Below are 24,867 nucleotides of genomic sequence, written 5' to 3'. Positions count from 1 at the left end.
AGAGTAAGATCCTTTATCATAGATACTTTGAGAAGCTCTGCCCCAGAGCAACCAAAACAAAGTTCTATATGGATGTTGTGCCTATTAAGTGTGCAAGGATATTGATTTAGCTGCAGTCATCTCTAAAATTACTAGAATATTAAGATTTTTCAGAAGCAGGTAATTTTACCCATGTGTAATACACTAAGCTCCTCTGATTAACATTTGAATTAATCTAGAGCTATTTCAATTGCAAGCCAATGAGATACCAAATAATCAAAACTGTTCAGAGGAATTGAGATATTAATTAACATAATTCCATCGGGAAAGGAGAGTTCTGTGGTCAAACAAATTTGGGACAAAACCTCCATCCCACAGCACCCTCCTAGGGAGGAAAGATACCTATTAGCATATCAGGATCCTTATAAGGCCTGGAGTTAAGACAAATGTTTAACTGCACAGACAAGCTCTTTATCCAAACATATTAACACCTTGCTCAGGAAACACAATTTTTCAAATGTGGGTATAGTCAAGACTCCAGATTAGCAATCAAAAGCCTACTAGCTGTTTCTTGCCTTCATTTAGAAATGAACCTCACTAGCCACCCCACCACACTGCTGAGCTGCAGCAGGGATGAGATGAAGATGGAAAAGCACTCCTACCATAAGTAAGCACCTGGAGGGGGAGGACCTGGCACTCCCCCGCCCTTTGCTCTCATGGCCCCTCCTGAGGCCCACACCTGCTCTGTGCTCAGCACAGGAAGTTGCTCTCTAGAAAATGTTCCAGGCTATCTCCTCCTCCCCCATTCAGCCAGGATAGCTAATGCTGATGGCCACTTCTGGGAATTACTCCCTTTGGCATTCCCTATCTTTGGAGGCCTGCAGGCCAGAGTGGCCTGGGTGGTGCTACCGCTCATCCTTGGAGATGCAGGTAGGCCCCAAAGAAGAGCCGGGAGGAAGCCCTGCATGTCTCACAAGTTCTAGGTGGTGGCACCTGCCCTTGGCTTCAATCTCCAAGCAGAGACATTTCTCTAAGACGCTGCAGGGGTGTCGGCCACAATCAGAGAGGACTCGAGAGTGCTCAGGTTCCCAAGCTCACAACCATCTTTCCACCCCAAACCACCTGCTCCCACATGGTGCCCAGTAGGGACCCAGTGAGCGAATATCACTTTCATCTTACTGGGAAAACAATCTAAACACAAATGTCACAACCCCGAAGAGAAAGCATCGTACGAAGAAATCATGTAAGGGATTGATAGCATCTCTTCTCTCACCCACCATGACAATCCAGCTGCTGTGCAACCTCTGGGTACTCATTTTAACAATCAATAATAATAATAATACACTTTCCCTCAAACAATTGTTATTTTTAACTTTAAGGGCTCCCCTGTTTACTTCAAAGGCAGCACCCAGAATGTGAGCCATGTCTACAAAGTCATGTGGTCAGTGAAATGTAGGTCAAGGAATTGGTTTTCTTATATGTTCTTCCAACCACCAAACCACAGGGTCTTTGTTAAGGTCAAAATTATCATGAGACATTATTTACATAGCACACAATGAGCTCAGTTCTGCAGCTGTTACAAACACGAGCCACAACTTAAAATAATAAAAAATAGAAAGATAAAGAGCTATTTGTTTTACTCACTGTTCACGTAAACATTAAATGTCACGGAGGAATTGACATCGGAATTGGATGCTAGAAATGTGTAAGTGCCTCCTTCGCTCCCTTTTAATCTGGTCAGGTGAAGTTCACTGACATATCTACAAAAAAAGGACAAAAAAATCAATCACCCACAGACAGCCTCCCTCAGAGTGGTGTCTTGTTCACAGTTTCTATATCTGGAAATACTCACCTGTTTGGGGAAAAATATGAGTCAATTTAGTATTAATAAGATCCACATTAACAAACGCACACATATTTAATTTGGGACAAATGTCTGTCGTGTGGGAAGGTGTGTGGGGAAAGCCTGTCTAAGTACAAAGGCAACCTCATGGCGAGTGCAGCTACCATCTCCCCTGGGCCACAGTCTGCTCTGCCCACAGCCTTTCATTCATGCTCCGCTCACCAAGCCCCGAATCACCTGCCCTGCTTTGCTTTAGCAACACTCCCCTGGCCAGGACGAGACCGGCAGCCATCTACCTTCAGGCTGTCTCCAGGCAGATACTTCAGGGCCCTGGCAACAAGGTCAATACTGTTGCCCTTGCTTCCTTCTCGCCACGCCACGGCCTCTGGTTTTCCTTCCGCCCCTGCTACTTCCTCGTGTCTTTGGCAGTTCAGTTCTAAGTCCTCACTGAATGACATCCAAGAGGATCTTCAAAAACTGGCTTTTGGTGAAATGACTGATCATGAAACTGATTTCACCATAGACTAATTGATAGAACTAAGAGTCTAGCTTCTGTGGCAGATTTCTGGCCATAAAAACATCACCAGACTTCTAAGTAGAAACCCCAAACACCTATAATATTAAGCAACCTAATATTAAGCTTAATTCATTTCCCAAGCTGCTTTTTCCAGCTCAGGATCTCAGGTGGCCAGACTATCCCAGCAGCTCAGGGCACAAGCCAGGACCCAGCCTTGGGCAGAACACCCTGCTCTGACTCTCTCTGTCTCACACACACAAACACACATCACTAAGACTAGGACAGCTGAGACACACCAACAAATCTAACGTGGACATATCTGGGCTGCGGGAGGAAACCAGAAGACCTGGACAAAACCAGGTCTTTTGGTTCTGTCATGGGGAGCACGTGACACTTACGTATAGACAAGGTCCTGGCTGGAATTGATTCTACTTAACAAAATGACATTATTCAAGGACCTGCAGTATTTGCCATGGAGCTTCTGTTGTACTGCAGGGCTGCCAGAGGTGGCCAAGCAGACCAGCACAGTCCACCATCAGGGGAGTTGCTGACACAGGCTCTGGTGTGGATGGAGTCCCTGGGCAGCTCTTAGCCCACACAACTGACCACAAGCATGGCAACTGGCTGAGCAGCTTCCCTGGCAATCCACTATCACCACAACTACTTGCTGTTTGCCTGCTACTTTCAGATCATCAACTCTAGTCCAGGCTTCTGTGCCCCAGCCACTAAAACAAGATCACATGCCTACTCATCCCCCATGCCTCTTGGGTGCAGTTAGCAATGACTCATACCTGCAACCTTCTCCCAATCTTGCCCTTGGGCACTAAGACCCACTAGGAAGTTGAGTGCACCGCCTGGCCTGCAGTCAGTGAGTGGGACCTCTGAGAGGGACCAAAGCTTCAAGCATCCTAGGATCAGACCATGGCTCTGCCTCACCTTACCTACATCCTCTCCCTTTTCTTTCCCCTCACCACCTAATTCTCCCCCTGCAGCTCTTTTCTCCCTTATGAAGCCCTTGCCTAAGAATTCCTGCCTCTATGGAACCTGACTTAGGAGGCCTCCCACCTGAACATCTCCAGTGAAGATCCCCCCAGGCAACCTCAACTTCCACAAAGCCCAAGCTGAACACACTGCCTTTGCCCTCGCTCTTCCCTCTCTCTCTCTCTCCTTGAAAGCTGCTGCCTCTCACCAGCCAGCTAGCTGATGGACCCGACTCCTAAGGGACATCTTCAGTGCTTCCCTCTCTTCAACCCCCATCACCTGGACACCCTCCAAGTCTATCTTCAACCCTCAGACCTGAGCCAAGGACATCACCATCTCGCACCACATTCTTACAACCAATAATGGCTTCTGAATGGAAAAACAGACCAACTCTATATGGGCACCTATTCTTATCAGCTATGTGATCTGAGTCAAACTATATAGCCCATAAATGTCTCAGTTCCCTATTCATGGAAATATGAGAGAAATAAGATCATCTACTCATAAAGTTTGTGAGGACTAAAATTAGTTAACGTGTTAGGTCCTTCCTGCAGGGCAGAAAAAAACACATGCACTTACATAAAGGGTTACTATTGTGACTATTTCTACCACAAATGTTCTGAGGATCAAATGAGAGATATGATGTAAAAGACATGGGTTCATTGCCTGGCCCAAAGCTACTTAATGATTCTTAGTCTTCTTGTAGTTTAAAAAAAATGATTAAAGATGCTTTCCTCTCTCTTGGAAGAGAATTCTTTAACGTGTCCCAAGTATACGCAAGTTATTGCTTTGAACTGTCCTCAGAACCAGGGAAACTAGCCTCCCTCAGAAAACTCAGGCACACACTGTTTTGTGGGCTCTTATGTAAGAATATGAAACATGGGATGAAGACTCAGCCCCAAACTTCCTTTGAAAGCAGGTGTTTGCTCACATTTATTTATGGGTTACGGAACAAGATGTGGAAAGCCAAGTGACAGGAGGGGAAAATGTGCAATCTCCAGTAAGGGCTGTTTTCTTACCTGATATTACTGTCATTCTCAGACTTGGGGTAATCTTCCCACTTATCAGTGGAGGTTCTGTTCATATAGATCCACAGCTGGCGTTCAGGTTTGGGGTATGCATCGTACTCAACAATCAGATCCACATTTTCTCCATCATTTACAAATATTGTAGTATTCATCATAGGGAAGATATTAATGAATCCTTTATCTAATCATAACAGAATAAAACAGAAGGAATCCATTATCCACATGACCTGACAAAAATCAGGACTTCATCTTTAGGTTACAAAGATAATTGACTGATCCCCAGTATTAATTGGCAATGACAAATTAAAGAATTTTAACTAGCCATTTTACATTCTATTTTGTTCTTACAAAATCACTGTCATGAACTGAGAGCACACATAATTGAAATGCTTACTCTCCCATCACTGTGTATTAAAAATCTATCGGAATCTTACAGGTCTTTTAGAACTATTAGTCTAGAGGGTCATTATGTTAAAAAAAAATATTTGGACCATATCCAGACCTAATGTAATTGTGTGTGTGATAAGATGTCATAAATCAGGAAGGAGGGGGGCTCTAATGCTCAATGAAAAAATGTTGGGGCCTCCCTAGTGGCCTAGAGGTTAAGTCTCAGCACTACCACTGTCAAGGTCTTCTGTGATGGCCTGAGTTCGATCCCTGGCCAGGCGGCTAACCCATATGGCACAGCAGACCCCTCCTCTCTTGCTTGCTGCTCCCCTCAGCAGTGTATTTTAGGAGATCCACCTGTTCTGTTCCCTATTCTTTCTCCAGTAAATTATCTCAACACCCACCCCCCACATCTTTGGCCTGCACCCCAGTTCTTTTACACAAAAATATTTTTTTAACGTTGAAAGAATGTCATGAAGTATTTGAAGAAAAATAAACTTAGTTCTTCTTATTATATCATGTATCACAGATGAATGAAGGATAGTTTTTTAATAATCAAACCGTATTTTTAACTAACACACTTGACTCCTATCAAACTTCTATAAAAAGGCAGGCAGTGTTCTGGGCATTTGGAAGCAACAGAAGCATCATAAAAGAAAAATCTGAATATATAAATATTTTTAAATGACTATGCAACAAAATTAGTTTATAGGAAAAAGAGGACATGAAAATATAGGAAAAATGCTTTAATAACTAAAATAAGCCATCACTTTTCACTTACAAACAATTGCAACACTTCAATAAGACTTAAAAAGTAAAATATATCCATCTTATAGAATAGTAATAATCAAACCAATTTGAAATAGACTCAACAATTTTACAAGTGCGGTAAATAGCCCGTTGAATGCCATACTGTAAACCGGCACCACTCTTTTAGAAAGCATTTAGTGACATAGATTCTCTTAAGTGATCTGTTCTTCAATTTACCCCTGTAATTTCCACTTGGGAACTTTTTTTGGTGAAACAGCTTCAAAAAGAAGTACTATTTATAAGAGAACATTCATTTAAAAAAATGAGAAATCAGAGAACTGTTTACATAAACAAAGCACCCTTAAGAAGCAGCTATAATAATATAAGAAAGGACATCATAAAATAATTGCCAATATATTCTTAACAGCCCTATTTATGCAGTGCTTACTATATGCCAAGAATTGCCCTAAGTATTTTAGCTTATTTAATAATTATGAGAATAATTAATCTTATGACAATAGTGAAAAATAAAACTCCTAATTCATAGATGAGCAAAATCAAGTCCAGGAAAGTCATATAGCTAGCTACTGAATGGCAGAGAGTAGATATGGGTACAGGTCTTTGAGAAGTCAAGGCTGGTCTCTTCTTACTATAGCTGACCCTAGAGTCTCTATACATTTTCAGAGACAAAGAGATTGAGAGAGAGTGACAATAACACTGTATGGATAACGAAAATTCTGTTGCATATGAAATAAGCAATATTCCAAATCTTACAATTATTATATCAAGTTAGTGGGATTGTGGAAGAATTTTAATTTTATTCTTCCACTTATTTCTGAAAATTAAAAAATTAACTTTAAAATTTAAAATCAGCATGCATTGTCTTTGGCACTAAGTAGCTAAATGCATTAAAGTCTCATGTGAGACTGTCAATGACCATATTACTACCCTTTGGTTTCCTATAGATTCAGAATAAAAATGGACTCCAACTGACCTGTGTACCAATTGAAAATGGATTTTTCAGGTGAGAATGAAAAATCATTCAAATGGAAAATGGAGGTGGAAACCACCTCACTGTAATTATCTAAGTTATAAATGATCCCCTTTGCCATTCTTTGCATAATTTAGGTTAATTCTGAGGAATAAATATTTCATCTGAATGCTACATAAAATTTTTAAGTTCTCAAGGTCATAAATTTAAAGATATCACACAATGCAAAATATTAAGATCCTACAGACAATAATATTTGCACTGTATTAATTCTCTCAAATCACCATGTATAAATTACTCATTTTAAGTTCCTCCTGAGTTTTCTATAAACCATATACTTTGCTCAATGGCCACTTTATGTCTTCACATTCATTAAGTCTAAGAATTCTTAGTATCAAAGAACTCCATCCAGATAGTTATAACATTAATGTACATTTGCATTAAGAAATTGGTGACACATTAACTTCTAATCAAATGCAAACATCATGCAAGGCACTTCTATCAAATCTATTGCCTTTTCTCCTTTCCCCAGCCTTGGGAGTTAGAGGCTGTGCTTCTCAGAAGAGAAAATGCAGGCCAAGTTTAGTTCAGATGCATTTGAAAGTTAAGTGGCAGAACCCCAATTCAAAACCAGGCTGCAGCCATCCCTAAGCCTTGTTGTCCCCACCAATCCATGTCACACCCAAAACCTGTGCCTGACCCCAAGAGAAATGACTGTTCTCTTTGTTCCTTCCTGTTCTTGTCCCATTGTATCTCCTGAAACAACACAAAACCAGATTCAGGTTTCACCACCTCACATCTTTCCAGTTACACAGTTATATTCTTGGAAATTGATGAATGCATTTTAAAAATCTGATTACATACAACAATATGCTCAAAACATCCTTACTAATTGCTTTCTGGAGCTGAAGCTGATATATCAACATGCTCCCTAATCAACTTAGCAAATTAGCACTTATGGAGTTTAATATTTTAAAAGCATAGCCTTCTATTCAAATTAATAAATGGTTCACAATCATGTTTAGGGATGGAGTAGTATTCTTTCTCTGGGATGACTCTATAATTGCAAGTAAAATGTCTTTTCCACGTTCAGTCTGGTGAGATCCTCTCCATTACAACATGGGCAGAAACACTAAAATTATATGGGATTTTTGTGGGATAAATTACAGACCTCTAACGTTGCCACATGAATTACTGAAGAAATATATGGTGGGAAAGAGAGATGAAAATAAATATCGCATCATTTTATTATTGTTCATGATGAAAAATTTTACCACCCTGCAAGTGCTTAATCAACATCAAGCACAAAGTACATGGTTACATTAAGAAGACAAGAAAACAGACTAACTTCAAACAATACTAAATAGTGTATAAATGAAATACTTTAAAAATATTTTCAGTAAACCAAAGCCAGCTAGTACTTCACTATACTCTGCTCTCTTTAAATAGCTATTTGGAAAATAAACATTTGGTGAGATTTTGGGGGAAGGGAAGAAAGGCTAAGCCAGTGTGGATACCAGATGGGGCACAGGTTCCCATGTTCCAGTTTATGCTCCAAGGAACTCTTCCTGAAAGTCTATGTTCTGACCTTTAAAGTTGGAGGTAGGCATCGCTTCTCGGCCTTTTGGCTAAGATCAAGTGTAAAGTTGGAGGTAGGGTAAGGTAGGGCCAGGGAGAGGAGGCATATGTTGGGGCAGAGAAGTCCAATTCAGCCTTCCTGGCTACAAATGACCTAGATCCATGCACTGGTAAAACGATAAACCAAAAAGGCTGATGTGCACCACCAAGTGATTCAGAGAAATACTTTAGTCGCTGAGGATCTGCATTTCCCAAAGAGAAAAGTCTACGGCCACTTTCAAATTCAAGTCATTTGGCAAGGACTAGAATTTTTGAAAAAGCTCAATTTACATTTTATTTGTTTGATGGAGAGGAGAGGGAAAGTAGCAGAGGGAATGATAGGTTTGAACAACTTCAGTTACAGCTTTCCACTTACCTTTAGTAAATTGGTAGAATTTTGCGCTCTACTTGGAAGAGGCTACAAGGATAATTTTCATCCAGCCATTCATTCATTTGGTGATAATAAAATTTCTAAGAATCTGTTCAACATTCCATTTACATAAAAAGGAAACTATCTAGTAATTTCTTCTTTCACTACTGCCAGTAATTTATACATTCTAATAGAGATATTTACCTACTACTTCCAAGGTTGTTGTGACATTTGCTGATCCAAAAGTATTATTGGCATAACACATGAACACTCCAGAATCGTTAACTCTTGCTGAGCTGATAGTCAACCTTTCTTTACGTTGGAAGTCAAAGTCACCGTGATGCCTGCTATTACTCTTTACCTGTGTTTTAGTCTGTTGGTTTCAGAAAGGGAGAAAAAAAAAAAAATCAAAGATTACCATAAAATTTATATTCAGGATCTTTCCTAGATAAATTAAAAATAGCAGCAATTAACTTCTTCATATTAGCATTCATTATACACTACTTAAGTAAGAATAATAAAGCATCATGACAAGTCTGTCACTGGAACACTTCATATTACAGGATTATATTGAAAGATAGTCATTATTAATGATTGGAGGAAAAACATGAAAATTCATTTCTTAATAACCACAGCATACATAATTCTAAGCTCTTTGCAGCACTACATTTTTTTTTAATCAAGCTAAACTTCCGGTTATTATAGAAAAAATATAGAATACTGACTTTTTCTGAGTCAGCATACTTAGGTCATATCAACAGCTCCTGTTACATAATTTTTTATTCTGTATCCCAGTGATTGGAAGAAAACACAAACATTCTATTTTATTAATGGTTATATTATTGTCATGAATAAAAGTATAATCACAATGTCGATAACTTAGAAATCCATCTTGTAGTCTTCACCCAGCAGAATTCTGGCTACTATTGAAGGAGTCCAAAGTAGATGAGACATATAAGATTAAGCCCCATGAAGCATGAGCTAAAGAGAAAAGGTTGTGAATTTGTCTATCATGGTGATATTGTAATCCCACCCTTACTTGTCTACAGATAAGACAGGGAGAGATTTCTAGTATGGAACACATCAGGAGAAAAAAATGACAGGAACTGCAGTTGTTTTTAGAAAAAATTCAAGGGAATAGCAAATAGATTTCTGTATCTTCTAAATTTTTCTGTAAGTGAAATACAGATTTACATTCCTATTCCTATTACACATTTCTATTACAATGAAAAAAATAAAAAAAAAAACTAAAAAAGGAAGTAAATAGGAACTGATATTAACATGAAATGAAATCAAGACTGGTTTGACAGCCAGGCCATGGTGAACCTATTAGCTTAGATTATTCTGACAATGTTGTAAATCAGAACAATTCTTCTGGAAAGTAACTTGGCAGTATGTCCATTCCCTCTGATCAACCAGCAAATTTATCTCAAGGAAATAATAAAAAAACAAAAGTTCCCAGATGTTTATTGCAGTGAAACTCAGAATGCCAGGTAATTCAAAATTATGAATGTAAAAATTTGAAAAGTGTTTGTATTAGTTAAAAAGCATAAACTGAGTGGACCTTAAAGCTACAACCATATGATAATATATATGCATGTGGGCAGAGAGGAAATAAATATGAAAAAAAAAAAAAGGGCAGACTACAAAGCAATTATAAGGACAAGTTACATGTGACCCTTAGTACTTAAAATACAGTCGTCCAAAAAATTTGTTTTTTAAATATAAAACATGCCCCAGATTTAAGATTTAATATGAAAAAAATACAAAGTCACATTAACTTTATGCTAATTACAAGAAAAATAATATTCAGGCAATACTGGGTCAAATAAAATACAGTATGAAAATCAATTTTACTTTACTCTTTGTAATGTGCCCCCCCAGAATTTAAATTACATAGGAGGTTCACATAATATTTCTATTGCAGCAATACTATATGCAACTGTGGAATTAGAACTTTTTGTTCTGTTATTAGATTTTTGAAAAAAAATTTATATTAAAGCAAGCTGACTGCCAGAATTGACTATTTCGAAATAAAAGGGAGAGAAGCCTATTTAACTGTGAAAACTCAAGGTCTCCAGTAGTCTCAGCTATTGTTTCTAAGAGAAGATGAAGAAACAAAACCTTTAAAGGAATTTCTGGTTCGAAGTACTATATAGATTTGATGCTAACCTCCTTCTAAGAGATTCTTCTAGTAACTAGTAGAAATCTGCCATTTCACTGTGACAGATCAATTATTAAGATGATGAGATGGCAAGAAGTAACATTTTCTCTGGCCTCTCCTAGTCCATCCTGTCCCAGACTTCTCCTCTTCTTCAGATAACAGACATGTTATCTGTACCTTGTTACAGGTACAATACTTACAATACTTGGTATCTTCTAGTTCTTACAAGACACCAAGAATCTCATTAGAGGCTAAACATGTCAGCACCAGAAAGAATAGTTTGGTTCAAGTGATGCAATATTAACACCCAAACCCAAAGACCATAATTTAAGATACCATCAAAGAGCGTAATTAAAAGCATTAGAAAAACTAGCCAAGATTTCTAAGGGTTGACTACACTCCAAGATTCTCATGTTTTAAACAAACAATTGCAAAAACTAAAAACACTCATTTTATCTTAAATTTCACTGTGAGTTAAACTATTCTAAATGGTTGGAATCCAACACTGGATTTTTGAAATGATTTAATGGTGCTAACAGTGCTAAGTAGTTCAAATTAAGCCAAAGGATATCAGTAAAAGATTCATAGATGAACCTTGGCAAGGAGCCACGAGCCCCATCTGCAAGTCACACATTACATATTGTTTGCACCTGATTTGGTTTTCCTTAACCCTTGGAGGTGCACACGGGATTTCCCCAAAGAGTTCCCAACACCGAGGGTTTATCTACCAGTGCCAATGGATTAATTGGGAATGGCATGCAGGGCTCCTGGGAAAAATGGTTCAGAACGAAACTGCCTGAGGCAATTTAATTTCTCATCTCAAAAAGGCTAATTTTCGAGTTATACAGATGTTCAAATACACACACAGTTGAAATTGTTCTCTCTAAAATCAAGGGATTATAGAAAGCCAACTTAAGGACTGTGTTCTGCAAAGTTAGTCAGAAATCTACACATTAACTATTGTTATTATTATATTCTATGATAAAAATTAAAACTTGTTTTTCTTGGTTTCCATTGGCTTAAAAGAACAAGCCTATAGTATAATCCATTCTCTTAGTCAATGGCATGCTTCATTTAGCAAGGTATCATCCATCACATGCCTACATGAATACCATGATAATGCTTTGCATTATGCTAATCACCATGGTTACTTGCTTTAACAAAGAATACTTTAAATTGGCCTGAAATTGCCAATGTTGAAAATGGGGCATGTTTTAGGAAGATGCAGGGGTGGGGTGGGGAGAAATATAGAATTTCTTTGTTCCAGTATAATGGATATACATGTACTGAGGACAAACCATTGTGATAGCTAATTAACTAGGATGGTCAAGATTATTCAAACAATAATTACTGAAAACTGAAATTCAATGGAAATTTTAAAGCAAAATATTAGGAAAAATAGACATTTTAAAGACCTTGTAATTAATGACTACATTTAGAGGGAGGGAAAAAACTTCAAATATAAGTGGCTAAAATTTATTTAATTTTAGGCTATGTCTAACATGGTAGATATCATACAGCAGATAAATGAATAAGAACCTAAACATGTTAAATGTTTACTTTTAACATACCTAAACATTGTTAAATGAATAAGAACCTAAACATGTCCAAATGTTTCAGATTAAAGATAACTATTTTAGGGGGCCTCCCTGGTGGCATGAGGGGTTAAGACGCAACCTGTGAAGCTATCCATAGCCACTGCAGCATGAGTTCGATGCTCGACCAGGGAGCTAACCCACATGGAGCAGCAGACCTCTCCGAACTCGCCCGCTGCTCCCCTCAGCAGTATGTTCAGTCAGTCTACCTGTTCTGTTCCCCACTCTGTCTCTGGTGAATCTGCTCACCACCCACACCTCTGGCCTGTACCCCAGTTCTTTTTTTTTTAAAGATTTATTTATTTATACAAGCAGTGGGTACAGTCAGAAGCGCGGGAGGGTGAGAGAATTCACCAGAGCCAGAGCAGGGAGCAGAACAGGCAGAAGGATCGAAGTACACTGCTGAGGGGAGCAGCGGGCGCAGGAGAGGTCTGCGCACCATGTGGGACCCTTGCACGACGCTGCAGAGGCTGCGGGAAGCTTCACAACCCAGAGCTCCACCCCTGGGCCACCAGGGAGGCCCTCTACCCCAGTTCTTGTATGCAAAAATAAAATCTTGAGAGGAAAAAAAAAAAACTTTTAGTAATAGTGACCAAAACAAATAGAAAACCATTAGCAACTTGATCTCAGTTAACCAGCCCCCCCGAGGAGGAAATCACATCCATACAAAGAGAAACCTATCTCTCAAACAAACAGGCCATTTTGTGGGGAAGGAAAGAACTTTCTGGTTAATATCTAAAACCATCTATTCTTTATAACTATGGAAGGAGGAAAAGTCAGCAACTTTTCTCAATATTTTAAATAATCAAGCCTGAATAGTATGGATAATAGCTTTAAAAATTAGGTATTTATGCAGTTAACCTTTTTTTTTTTTTAATTTCCCCACTGAAGTCATTTAAAGAAACAGCACAAGCAGTAATATAGTCTCATGTACTCCCCTCAATTTTCTCAAAATAACTTTACAAAATGACAATGATCTGTTACTAGTCATGAATGTATACAAGTACATACACAGGGTGTTATAAAATGGGGGAAAATGCATCTCAGCCCTCCTGGACCAACACACCAGCAGAGCCATCCCCTAGGACACTTAACAGATTCTTTTAAAGAAAAACCTTAAAATGTCCCACCATAGAGATAGCAGCATATTGAGAAAAATAAAAGTAATAATTCACGCACCTGACTGTTTTCCTTTATCCACATTGAGTCCACAGAACTAGACACATCTTTAATAGTGCACGTCACACTAAATTCTTCCCCTTCCCTAAGAAGATGGCTTGCCTTGGACACAGATACAACTGGTACAGCTCTGATGGCTAGAAAAAAAAAAGTCATGCAGCCTTCAAGTAATTTGTTCTATTATGGCGTGAAATTTTAACTTAACCATTTTTCCTCAAATTGATTTTATCATCTTTTAAATAAAACATAAGGTAGATTATTAACCAATCTGTATTACTTGCCTAGCTGAAGATACCCGAAATTAAGTCATGCAGCCTTCAAGTAAATTCATTAATATTGAGTGGAAAAGACAGAAGCATTTACTTAGCAATTATAATGCTTCTGGACAATACTTTTTAAAATTTATTTCAGGCTTTACTTTTTTACTACCTTTTTAATGAAGTACCATTGTTTCACACCCTTGTTAATTATATGTTGGCAGTACAGGATTTCTCCCCTCAGGTGTGGTTACTGAAGCTCTCCTACCACCAAATCCCCACAGTCTCCACCAGTCCACTGTGCTCTCCCTAGGCCCCTTTGGTCAATGCTGTCTTGAAACAGGTAGAAGTCCTGGCGTAGTAAAGTGGTTTCCTCTTATAGAAATTCCCAGGTCTCATAAAGATGTGACCTATAGCTAGTTATATCCTTTAACCAAACAGGCATCTCGCCTATGCTGTAAAAAAAACTTTGTTCCTGAAAATCCCAGGTTTCAAAGAATCAAAATTTCCTGATTTTCAATCAGCATACTCTGTCAAAAACTGAATGAAAACTATTCAACTGTTTAAATGCCAACTGGTATTGAATAGGATGCCCTCTGAGATGCAAAATCTAGGCATCTTCCAGAAGACTTGACATAATACCATCATCACAAGGTCCAGTTGGTATGTTCCAACAAGTCAGGGGGCACTGTCCTTCTCAGATTGGGAAGAGTTTGAGAATGTATTAAAATTAAATAGCTGAGGAGCAAGTCAGTTCACATATCAATAGTAAATCAAGGAGTGAAAAATTTGTATGCTCATCCTTCCAGGGAAACCTTTTAGGAAGTAACTGAAGTTGTCTTTAGTTTCTCAGGGAAGAACGTTTGTGCAATTAAGGTGCTTTGAGGCATCCTGAAGTCAGTGGCTCTACCGTTCTCCCCACTCCACTGAATCTTTGACAGATACACTTAGCTGGAGACCACCATGGGCTGGTGTCCTGGGGTTGGGGTTGTGAAATCAAGAACCCACAAGTGGCTGACTTTATTTTGACCCTGAGGAACTGATGAAGAGCCAGCTGCCTGATCGACAATGCTAACAGGGATGGATGAGAAGAGAGAAATTTTTAGGTCATGAGATTGTCTGAGCCCCAGGAGAAAGTAAGGGAGGCCCGTACCTGCCCTCACTTTCAGAGTGAATTTCTCCGACAGCTCTAGCTTGCCCTCCCGTTCAGCAGAGCAGCGCAGGCAGAGCCGATGATACTCGCGTCTCACGTTTCTGATGGTGATGCCAGCCTTGGGGTCAGCGACAAAGACCAAGCCTTTTGGAAGGGACTTCCCATCACAGCCCCTGAGGGAGTAATCCTTCACCTCTGGATCTGTCAGAGGACAGCGGACCAGCGTATCCTTGTCTTCTTTCCCATACAAGGAAACGTCAGTGAGGAAAAGCTTTGCAGGGTCTATAATAAGCATATCAAAAATTAGCAGTTTGAAGGGCTGGTCACAGACACTGGAAAGATTTTTTTTAAACAATCTAAAATGTTCCCTTTCATAACAATAAGCTCTAGTGGTCCAAGAGGCTATTGTCTTTCTTCTTTGCAAGCCAGAGCAGAATTATCTAAATAAAACTAACAGGTAAGAGTTAATATTCCACTTTCCATGTTTCAGGCCTAAGCTTAGACTCTTAGACACTTTATCTCACTTGATCCTAAAAACACCCCCATGGGATGGGCACTCGCGTCTCACGTTTCTGATGGTGATCCCAGCCTTGGGGTCAGCAACAAAGACCAAGCAAGCCTTTCAGAAGGGGCTTCCCCTCACAGCCCGTGAGAGTAATCCTTCACCTCTGGATCTGTCAGAGGACAGTGGACCAGGGTATCCTTGTCTTCTTTCCCATACAAGGGAAGGCCATATCATAACCAATATTTTATAGATTTTGAAACAAAAGTTTTAAAAAATGACTCTCATGAAGTGACCGGGTCTGGAAAGGGCTGGGCGGAACTCAGACCCACGTCTGACTGATGAAACAATTCAAGCTCTTAAAACTGAGAATATTTTATTACAATAGTCGCTCTTTTTCTACAGCAGAAGCACTGAATAAGCCAGACTGATGATACCTATTAAAGGGTCAGGGACAAGTGTTCTTCCCCTGCCCCTCGTGTGCACCCCTTTCCAGAGTTCCCAGTCTCCAGCATCTTTCAGCTTCAGGATATCATCTAGAAAACTCTCACTACCCTGTACAGATAACATGTGGGTCTCACTCTATCCATAGTCCTTGAGAAACAGGTATAGCTAAAACTCTGGAAATCAAAACAGTTTCAAATACACGAAGGAGGCTTATGAGTTTCAGGAATGTTGTGGTAAATACTTTATTGTCCAAACAAGGATCATTGTGAGTATTATTAATAATTATGTCAGGACACCGGGCATGGACTGGGAGAGACTCAGGTGGACTGGGACCTCATATAAGCAAAGATAAAAAGCTTATCCAGTACATACAATATGCTACCACCCTCTACTGAGTAAAGATAATAAAGATAAATGTCTGGACTAATGGATTATATTAAAAATTGTTTAATTGTCCTTTGTATCTAGAAATCGATGTCCCACAAAAATGAATTTAACGTCACTAAAATATACTCATTTAATAGAACAATTTTGAAAGTTTCCCAAAACGCATTATGTACCTCCCAACCTTACTAGCTTATTTTGCAAATAAATGACCTGATGACTGAACTATGGGTCTGGGGTCATCACTGGTTATTTTTTCATCTACTCTTTCTCAGTTGCTTGAGTCTATCGAGCTCTTCTAATGCCTCAATTCCCTTAATTGTTGTTATATAGATTACTAAGATATCCAAACATTTTAACTTAGTAATAAAGAAGTGTTCTAAGTTGCTGACAACGACATCCCTTATAAAGAAAATTCATGAGCTCAGTGAGACCGATTTGGCTAATCAGCAGTTTTCCCTACTTTTCCAGTTGTCTACCCATCCTATTAAATAAGCAGAATGATGCTTCATTATCACCTGGAAATTATGGAGCACTCCTTGAATGTCAAAGAAGAGCACACAGGTTAGCTCAACAATTATGGAACCATCCCCAGAGGCTAAACTATGGCTTATCAATGCACATTTCTTTTCTGCTACCCACCTAGGAAAGGACGCCAGATAAAGGGAGAAGAAACAGTCAATTTCATGGCAAGCTTTTTAGGATGAACACAAATCAACTTTATTAACTCTTGACAGAGCTAGAATTTGCACAGTTTTGTCTCCCTAAAAATTATAAAAGAGCTGGCTGGCTTATCCAAAAGTGAGACTCTTGAAGTTGGTCAAATGAATACTTTCATTCATTTTTCTTTCCACACACAAATGAGGCTTCTCCTCGGGTCTGTCTCAATGATCACCCAGTCTAGACACTCACCCAGTACTAGAACGGGGACTATTTCTCTCCTCCTATAATTTGATTATGTCGCTTAAGCTTTAAGTACTTCAGTTTTCACATCAACAAAACACTACTCCTTCCCAACCCTTGCCTCCAGCAAACCTCCTTTCGACAAATATGTAACTGCACAAACATAGACGAATCTCTGAACTCATCCTAGGAAATGAGGTACAGAACTCTGTCATTTTTCTTTTGTTTCTAAGAGGCCACAATTTTTTTTTTTAATGAATCAACTGACATCTATTAAGACCTAGGAAGGACATGGGGCGTTTAGCTGACTGAGTTATTTTTCTGGAATTTACTTCTTGAAAGTGGGTCAATTCTTTTGAAGTGTTGGTTTGCTGAGGCCTTTAGAGGCCTTTAGTTCCCTGAAGTGTTTTTACTAAGTGGGAGTATCTGGGATCTCCAGGCATTAAAATACGGCTTTCCCAAAGGGCCTAATTTATTCTCAGGGTTTACTCAGGGCACTGGGACAAATGGGCTAACCATATTGTAATTTCATTAGGAAGAGGATTGTAGCCTCACAGACCTTTAGCTGAAGTTAAGGGGAAACCAACAACAAAAAGAAATTTAGGCTTTTTAGATCAAGCTAATAAAAGTTTATCTATGACTTAGTCATCAAAAATGTTATCCATAGTTAAAATCAAAACACCAAGTTCTCTATAGGCTAGTAAGAAAGAAAAGTCAAGCATTTACCTCTAACAAACACATGAATGGAACTGCTTAAGCCGCCTTCATTGGTGCACGTGTAAGTGCCTGTATTGATGGCCTCTGCCTTCTCCACGATCCATTCATTGTGTGTTTTCTCAGTCAAAGTATCCACGGACTCAAAAGTCCATTTGACAAGCCCAGGATCGCTGCAGAGCAGTTTAATCTCATCGCCAACACTGACTATTAACTCTGATTTTGCTGGATAGATGGATGGAGGAGACAGTTCCTCTGGACTCACAGATGGTTGAGAAGAGCCTGCCAAGAAAAATGAGAACAGTGTTGAGTATGATTTTTTTTCCTTGGCAAAATAAAGCATTTCTTCCAATATTGATTTCCATCTTCTGTGTATGCTACAATAAAAATAGGACAAAGCTGCCCTGCTATTTATGGTTAGAAAGAGGGTTCTGTGTAAAGTTTCCCAAGTTCATCTGGAAATCAAGTTATCTTCTACAATCTTCAATTAATCCTCTAGGTCACACGTGGTGTGCAAGCCAGCATATGCTGGATGCCATAGGCTTCTCTAGGTTAAACATACAATTGGGTCAAGTTTCTTTACCGAATATGAGCCTATGCAATGATACTGACACCTCCCTTAGAATCAAGAGAAACAAAATCTCACACTAGGAGAAGAAACTACTGGCCGACCATCCTTCAGGCAATATTTACGTGACCATGACACAGCTTGGCTTTTTCTGAAAGCTTTGTGAATTCACTTATCTCTATGTAATTATACTTAAAAGACAATGCTCATCAAAGGAGGACCATTTATAAAATTTCAAGCAAGGCAGAAAAAGACACTCCTATTTTAAGCTCAGACTAAAAGATATTTCATGTCATATGTTGGGTTGCAGCTTGATCAACCTAATGCCTAGATAGGTTTCCTAGACAGGAAACTAGTTTAAAGATGCAAACTTTAGGCTCTGAATATGAAACATGAAGCTTAGGAAATTCACAACAGCCAATTCATTCACTCATACATGCATCTGTTGCATGAATGCAAATATCTGTTCATTAATTATGATCTGTAAAAGAATCGTGCTAGGTGCTGGGGCAAAGTCTAAGTAAGTGTGACATGTGTTCTTTACACACACTCCAGAGCTTAAAGAACATACTGCTTGAGTGTCAGAATAAGTAAAACATAGCTCTAAGATATAGCTTTACGGGAATGAAAAAGAAGAGGGCTGAACCTTAACAGTATCAGATGAGGCTAAAAAGAAGACAGACATGTATCATTAGAGATCATGTAGACACTATACGTTTCAGTAGAAAAAATGACATGCACAGCAAGATACCATAGATCAAACAGAGTCAAGGAAATCAGTGAAAAGCTATGGTCTCAGGCAGGCAGAGGCAATAAGAACCTACAGTTAGAATTTGAGACTATTGAGAAAAATGCAATATACTATTAGAGGAAAAAATACATTAATAGTCATAGGTTATAATGCAGTGAAAAAAAAAGGGTGAGGGGGTGACTCACACATGATGACATGGGTAAGGGAGAAAGAAGTCAAGGACCTGAGGCAACAATGCAACAGAACTTCCTAGAAGGTTTTCAACAACCACTGCAGCAGGATCATGGAGAAAATGCACATGATACCCCTACATGAAGGCTGTGCCCCCTCCACACACATATACAGAGATAAAGTGATGTGAGTTATAAAGGAGGAGTAACCACCATCCAAGCTGGGTGGAAAGAGGGGCAGGTGACAGTCAAAGAGCAGCAGATCCCAGCGCAGCAGGAGTAAACAATGCCAGGAAAGTTCCAGATAACTGGGGTGAAGAGTGGAGACAGGATCAGTAAGGGATTGAGACAGGAGAGGGTGGAGACCTGCTTCCAGGTGCCACTTCTCATCTCAAGACGATGAGGGAGTCAGAGAGAGAGACTGCTGTTCATACCCATCTGAAACTTGCCTGATTTAATTGAAACAGCGGAAATTGAAACCAAGGGTCGGGGACTAGCATTATCCAAGAGAAGTGTATGCTTGTGGCCTTTAACCTTGGAGCACATAGAAATTACCCCTGAATTAAATTATACTCTTGTATTTTCCATGGTCTCTTCTTAACCAAATTTGGGGACTTTGATTCATCCACTTTGCTCTCCTTCAGGGTCTGCTCTAGGACCTACCCACTTTCTCTTTGAACTCACTTCTGATGGGTTGCCTCTTTAGCCTCTTCCCTTCCTTTCTCATATTTGATTTTGTTAAACATCTTTTCTACATCCCCTTGATGGGAAGCCTCCTCCAAGACCGGTAGTAAGTCTGTCCCTCCTTTGGTCTCCACACCTTTGCCTTGATTATCTGATCCTATATTAATATTTCACACACACAAAAATTACCTTGCAATATATTTAATCAGTTCAATTTTCTCAGGAGTGGAATTGAAGGGTATATGTAGATATTACAGTGTGAATAATAAATAATGCCTGCCTCTGGAAATCTAGCATGCTAATGTAAGCATGCCCCAGCTGTGTGACCTAAGGCAGGACACTCAACCTCTCTGTCTCCAAGTTTCCACATCTGGAAAATGAAAATAAAAATATCCTCCTCTTAAGAGTTCTTATGAGAATCAAATGCAATAAGTTTAACATAGGACTGCGTGGTTTTCAATAAATGCTAGCTATTAGAGTAAAGCAATAGAGCATGTAAGTTAAGAGCTTTCAATAGAATGCTAATGCACTACAGTTAGAGAATTCAAGAGCAGAGTAGAGTACATGTAATGTTAAGAGCTTGACTCTTAAACTGAGACTGTCAACAAGTACCTTACAGCTTTGCAACTTACTAGGTTTGTGATCTCAGGCAAGTTACGCATCAGTTCTGCTTTAGTCTCCTCATCTGTAAAGTAGGGATCACAATGGCATCTATTTCCTAAAGCTGTTATATAAAGCACTTACAACCATGCTTGGGCACATGCAAAACACATAATACATATTAGACACAATTCAAAACAACCTCTTCTCACCTCTCCAATTAGCCTCTCTAAGGGTTCCATTAGTTTCCAAATGGGTCCCTGCCCTACTTCTCCTTTCTTGGCAGCAAATCCCTTCCACAAAATACTTCTGTGGCCCCTCACCAGATAGCATTTTGCCACCTCACAGAAAAAATACCATCCTCTCCCACCATGCTACCAATGGCTAATTACCCCAACCCCAACTCACTATACTTAACAACCTGAGGCCCTGTGGCCTAAAATCCCACCTTTTTTTTTTCAAAGATTTATTTATGCATACAAGAACTGGGGTACAGACCAGAGGTGTGGGGGGTGAGAGGATTCACCAGAGACAGAGTAGGGAACAGAACAGGCAGATATCCACTGAAATGCACTGCTGAAGGGAGCAGCAGGCGAGTCCGGAGAGGTCTGCTGCACCATGTGGGTAGCTCCCTGGCCCAGGATAGAACTCGCGCTGCAGTAGCTGTGGATTGCTTCATAACCCTGACACTTAACTCCTTATACCACCAGAGAGGCCCCAAAATCCCACCTTTTCAATAACCCCTCTGCCAGACTAAAAAACCCAAACAGGTAGCAGCGGCTAGTGCCATCATCACATACAACTTAAAAAGAGCTTTCATAAGATTCCTTTCTGGACATTTCCTGTCTCTCCAAGCAGACTCAGGCTGGCTAGATGAGGTTCCTGCACACATTCTTGATTCCTTGCTAGCCCCATCTTTCTGTCTGTGCCCCCAGGAGATACCTAGGTGTGTATCTACCAACTCACCTCCTTCTCATATGGAAAGCTCAGTTTTTGTGGGTGCCATTCATTCCCTAACCACCCCAGTCACAATCTTCACTAACTCACCAACATGTCCAACCCCATCACACGTTTGGCTGGTACTCATGTTCAAGCCTAGAACACACCTCCTCTGGCTTCTGAGAATCCTTAGAGGAAGGTTTCCCTTCAGCATAGTCATAAACATATTCCCTTCAATCTCTGACCTTACAAAAGTTTGAAGGACCTACAGGTTCTAAACACCCAATCCCTTTAACATGTCAACGGTCCACTAATATATCCCCAAAAGAGGGGAGAGATGCTAATTTCATTGCTCCACTAAGAAGAGAGTGGCTTAAATCATCCATTAAAACTGCTCTATATACCTCAAAAAAAAAAAAAAAGCCTCCAAATTTGAGATCATTAATTTGACCTTTACTCTTAGTATGAGTTTCCAAACATAAATTTAAAAAAAAATAATTACCACCAGATGTATTTCGGGTTTTAGTTTCAAAATAAATTATTTATAAGTTCAACTCCCAAACTCACACTATGAGATGAAAATAGAGCTTATATTACAGTGGGACTGTGGGTAATCTTTGTTCTCTTTTTTTCTAAACTGTCTTGACTGTTGTTATGCTGTTCTCACAATGGGGAAAAAAAAAAACAAAACTAGAGATTCATGTTAAAGGTGTAGATGTATGTGTGTGTGTGTGTAATGCACTACCAATAAAGTATCTCAAGTGAGCTTTGAAATTGCTCTGAAATTACACATTTTGAAATGTGTTTCCTACATTGCAAGTTCTCAACAAATGTTTGTTGAACTGGATTTTAGCTATATCAGGGTTTTTGCTTTAGCAAATGAACTTCCTTAATAATGTTGGGCTAAGGCTAATATTAAGAATTATTACATGTTCACTGAACACATTAATTAATGAGCCAAATAACAACAAAAAATACAGCAAATTCTATCACTCTGGGACCAACTACTATAGTGAAAGATGGCTTAACGATACAAATCCTACGACTATTCAGCAAATATTCATCCCAGGTAACTTGCTAAGTGCTGAACCTAGAAGGCAGTCCTTGCTCTCAAAAAGCATAAATAAGGGAGGCAAGAGACATGATGAGTAGTCAAGAATGCAAGATTTTAGCAATATTTTAAGATGAATGTCAACATACCCTAAATAACCTCTTTTACAAGCATAAAATTCAACCATGCCTAAAAGTCAAAGCTAGGGCTCAAGCAGATACTTTTATACCCACATTCATAGCAACATTATTCATAGTAGCCACAAGGTAGAAACCACCCAAGTGCCCATCCACAGATAAATGAATAAACAAAATGTGGTATACAGTGGTGCCACTTACTGACACATATATGATCGTGGGAGTACAGGTTAGACTAGGTAAGTTTGTGCAGTTACACTCTAGGACATTCACACAATGATGTACTTCTTTGAATACACCCCTGTCATTAAGCAATGCATGACTATAAATTCTACCTATACTACAACATGGTCAAGACTTGAAAATATTACATGAAGTGAAATAAGCCAAACACAAAGGGATAAATACAGCATGATTGCAATTATTTGAGGTGCAGAGACAGAATGTAGAATAGAGATTTCCAAGGCCTGGGGAAGAGAAGAATGGAGAATTACTGTTTCATAGGTACAGAACTTCTGTTCGGGATTTTTTTCCTTAATTCTGGAAATGGACAATGGTAACAGTTGCTCAAGTTATGAAGCTGCTTGACAGCACTGAACTGGGCACATTTTATATGACGTATGTCTTGCACAATTGAAAAAACACTAAAACTTTTTTGAAAATCAACTCTTCAGGATCCAGGTGAAGCCTCAAACTTTCTGAGCTCCCCTAGCTCTTATGTGGCCATTCTAAGCTCTAGCATTAGCCTCTGTGAGCCCTGCAACTTGTCTTAAATCGCAATATTTAAAATATTAATTATGGTCATTATTTTTTTTTATTCCACACAGTTGTACTTCATTCCTATCTCTCTTACTACCTTCTACGAAGGTGGCATCCATAGTAGGTCTTTTAACCTTCCTGTCTGAATAATCTATATTCAGACCTTTCTCTACTTATGAAGGGGTTACATAGTTACATCTCACAAACTATCAAAAATCAAAAATGTATTTAATAACCTAATGTACCCAGCATCATAACTTAGCCTCACCTGCTTTTAATATGCCCAGATCACTTATATTACCCTACAAAGCTGGACAAAATCATCAAACACAAAGTCCATCGCATAATTAAATGTTGACTATCTCCTGTAATTTATTGAAAACTGTACTAAAAGTGGAAAACAGAGTGCCCTGGTTCAAAATTCGAGGTATGATGCCCACTTAAATGGATATCGCTTTTGCACCAAAAATCCTAACGTGAAACTAGGGGCTGTCCAGAGAAGTTTGAAGCCACAATAACTGTTGCCTTTAGGAGACTGAATGCTCAAGACCACTAGGTTCTTCTCTAATATATCTCTGTCTTCTACTCACACCATCTGAGTCATCTGGTTTTCTCAAACCTTGTTTTGGGGGAAGTTGGTCTTGATACGGATACATAAATTAAATACATGTTATGAAAATTGACTAACTAGAGTGTTCCTCACTAGGGCAGAGCAACTGGGTCTCTGAAAACTAAAAACTTTATAAGGGTGGCTCAATCAAAAAAACTATCAAATTAAATATGGTTGAAACATGAGAAAATTCAAGGAGGACCTCCAATTCACAAACACATAAGGGGATTCTGCTTTCTGGTTGTTTCACAAACACTACATTTAAGAAACTGAAATTAGAAATTGCAGACCTTGCCTTTGGAGTGGGATGTGTGTGTGTGTGTGTGTGTGTGTGTGTGTCAAGGATGGCAGCTCAGACCTCCCCTGAGGATTTCCGCCAGTCAACCCAAACTCAAAGAAAAGGTTTTGCTTTCCATAAAAAAAAAAAAAAAAAAAAAAAAGTAGAAAAAAGTAGCTGTCCATCTTTTTTCTTTCTTTCTTTTTTTTGAGAAAAGAAAATATTCAAGGTATTCAAGGTATACCTGTATGGTTTGTGACCTGTCAATTAAAAGACTAATTGAGAGTCCAGATTGGGCTTATATTGTGGAGGGTTCTCAATGACCTGTGTAAGTGGGAGTCGACGTGCTGAGCACAGCATGCTCCCCAAATAACCAGTAGTAGCGGGATCATGTCAACCTTTACAGCAACCAAGAGTCTGGACAATCCTCCTGTAGACAAGTGCCTAAAGCTGCAAAGACTGGATTTATAGCCAGGGTTAAAAGAAAGGAAGTCATTTCAAAACTTTTTCTCCTTTGAACACAAATATAAGGAACCAAGCAAAATAAATAGTGGGGAAGA

The 24,867-nt window shown here is 39.1% G+C and overlaps 1 protein-coding gene across 2 annotated transcripts in view; it reads right to left on the bottom strand.

Annotated features, from left to right (window-relative positions):
- KIT (KIT proto-oncogene, receptor tyrosine kinase) overlaps positions 1 to 24,867 on the bottom strand; it is an 83,890-nt gene that overhangs the window by 28,605 nt on the left and 30,418 nt on the right. For both annotated transcript variants that reach the window (XM_037530375.2, XM_054688375.1), the window contains exons 2-7: positions 17,774 to 18,043; positions 14,812 to 15,093; positions 13,402 to 13,538; positions 8,668 to 8,836; positions 4,340 to 4,529; positions 1,624 to 1,739 (exon numbers count right to left, since the gene is read on the bottom strand). In XM_037530375.2, the coding sequence (XP_037386272.1) occupies positions 1,624 to 1,739; positions 4,340 to 4,529; positions 8,668 to 8,836; positions 13,402 to 13,538; positions 14,812 to 15,093; positions 17,774 to 18,043 (1,164 nt within the window). The remainder of the gene's footprint in view (positions 1 to 1,623; positions 1,740 to 4,339; positions 4,530 to 8,667; positions 8,837 to 13,401; positions 13,539 to 14,811; positions 15,094 to 17,773; positions 18,044 to 24,867) is intronic.

Source organism: Talpa occidentalis, unplaced genomic scaffold, assembly GCF_014898055.3.
Source record: "Talpa occidentalis isolate TD23 unplaced genomic scaffold, MPIMG_talOcc4v2.1 talOcc4.6, whole genome shotgun sequence".
NCBI lineage: Eukaryota > Metazoa > Chordata > Mammalia > Eulipotyphla > Talpidae > Talpa > Talpa occidentalis.
This window is presented reverse-complemented; position numbering and strand designations above follow the sequence as displayed.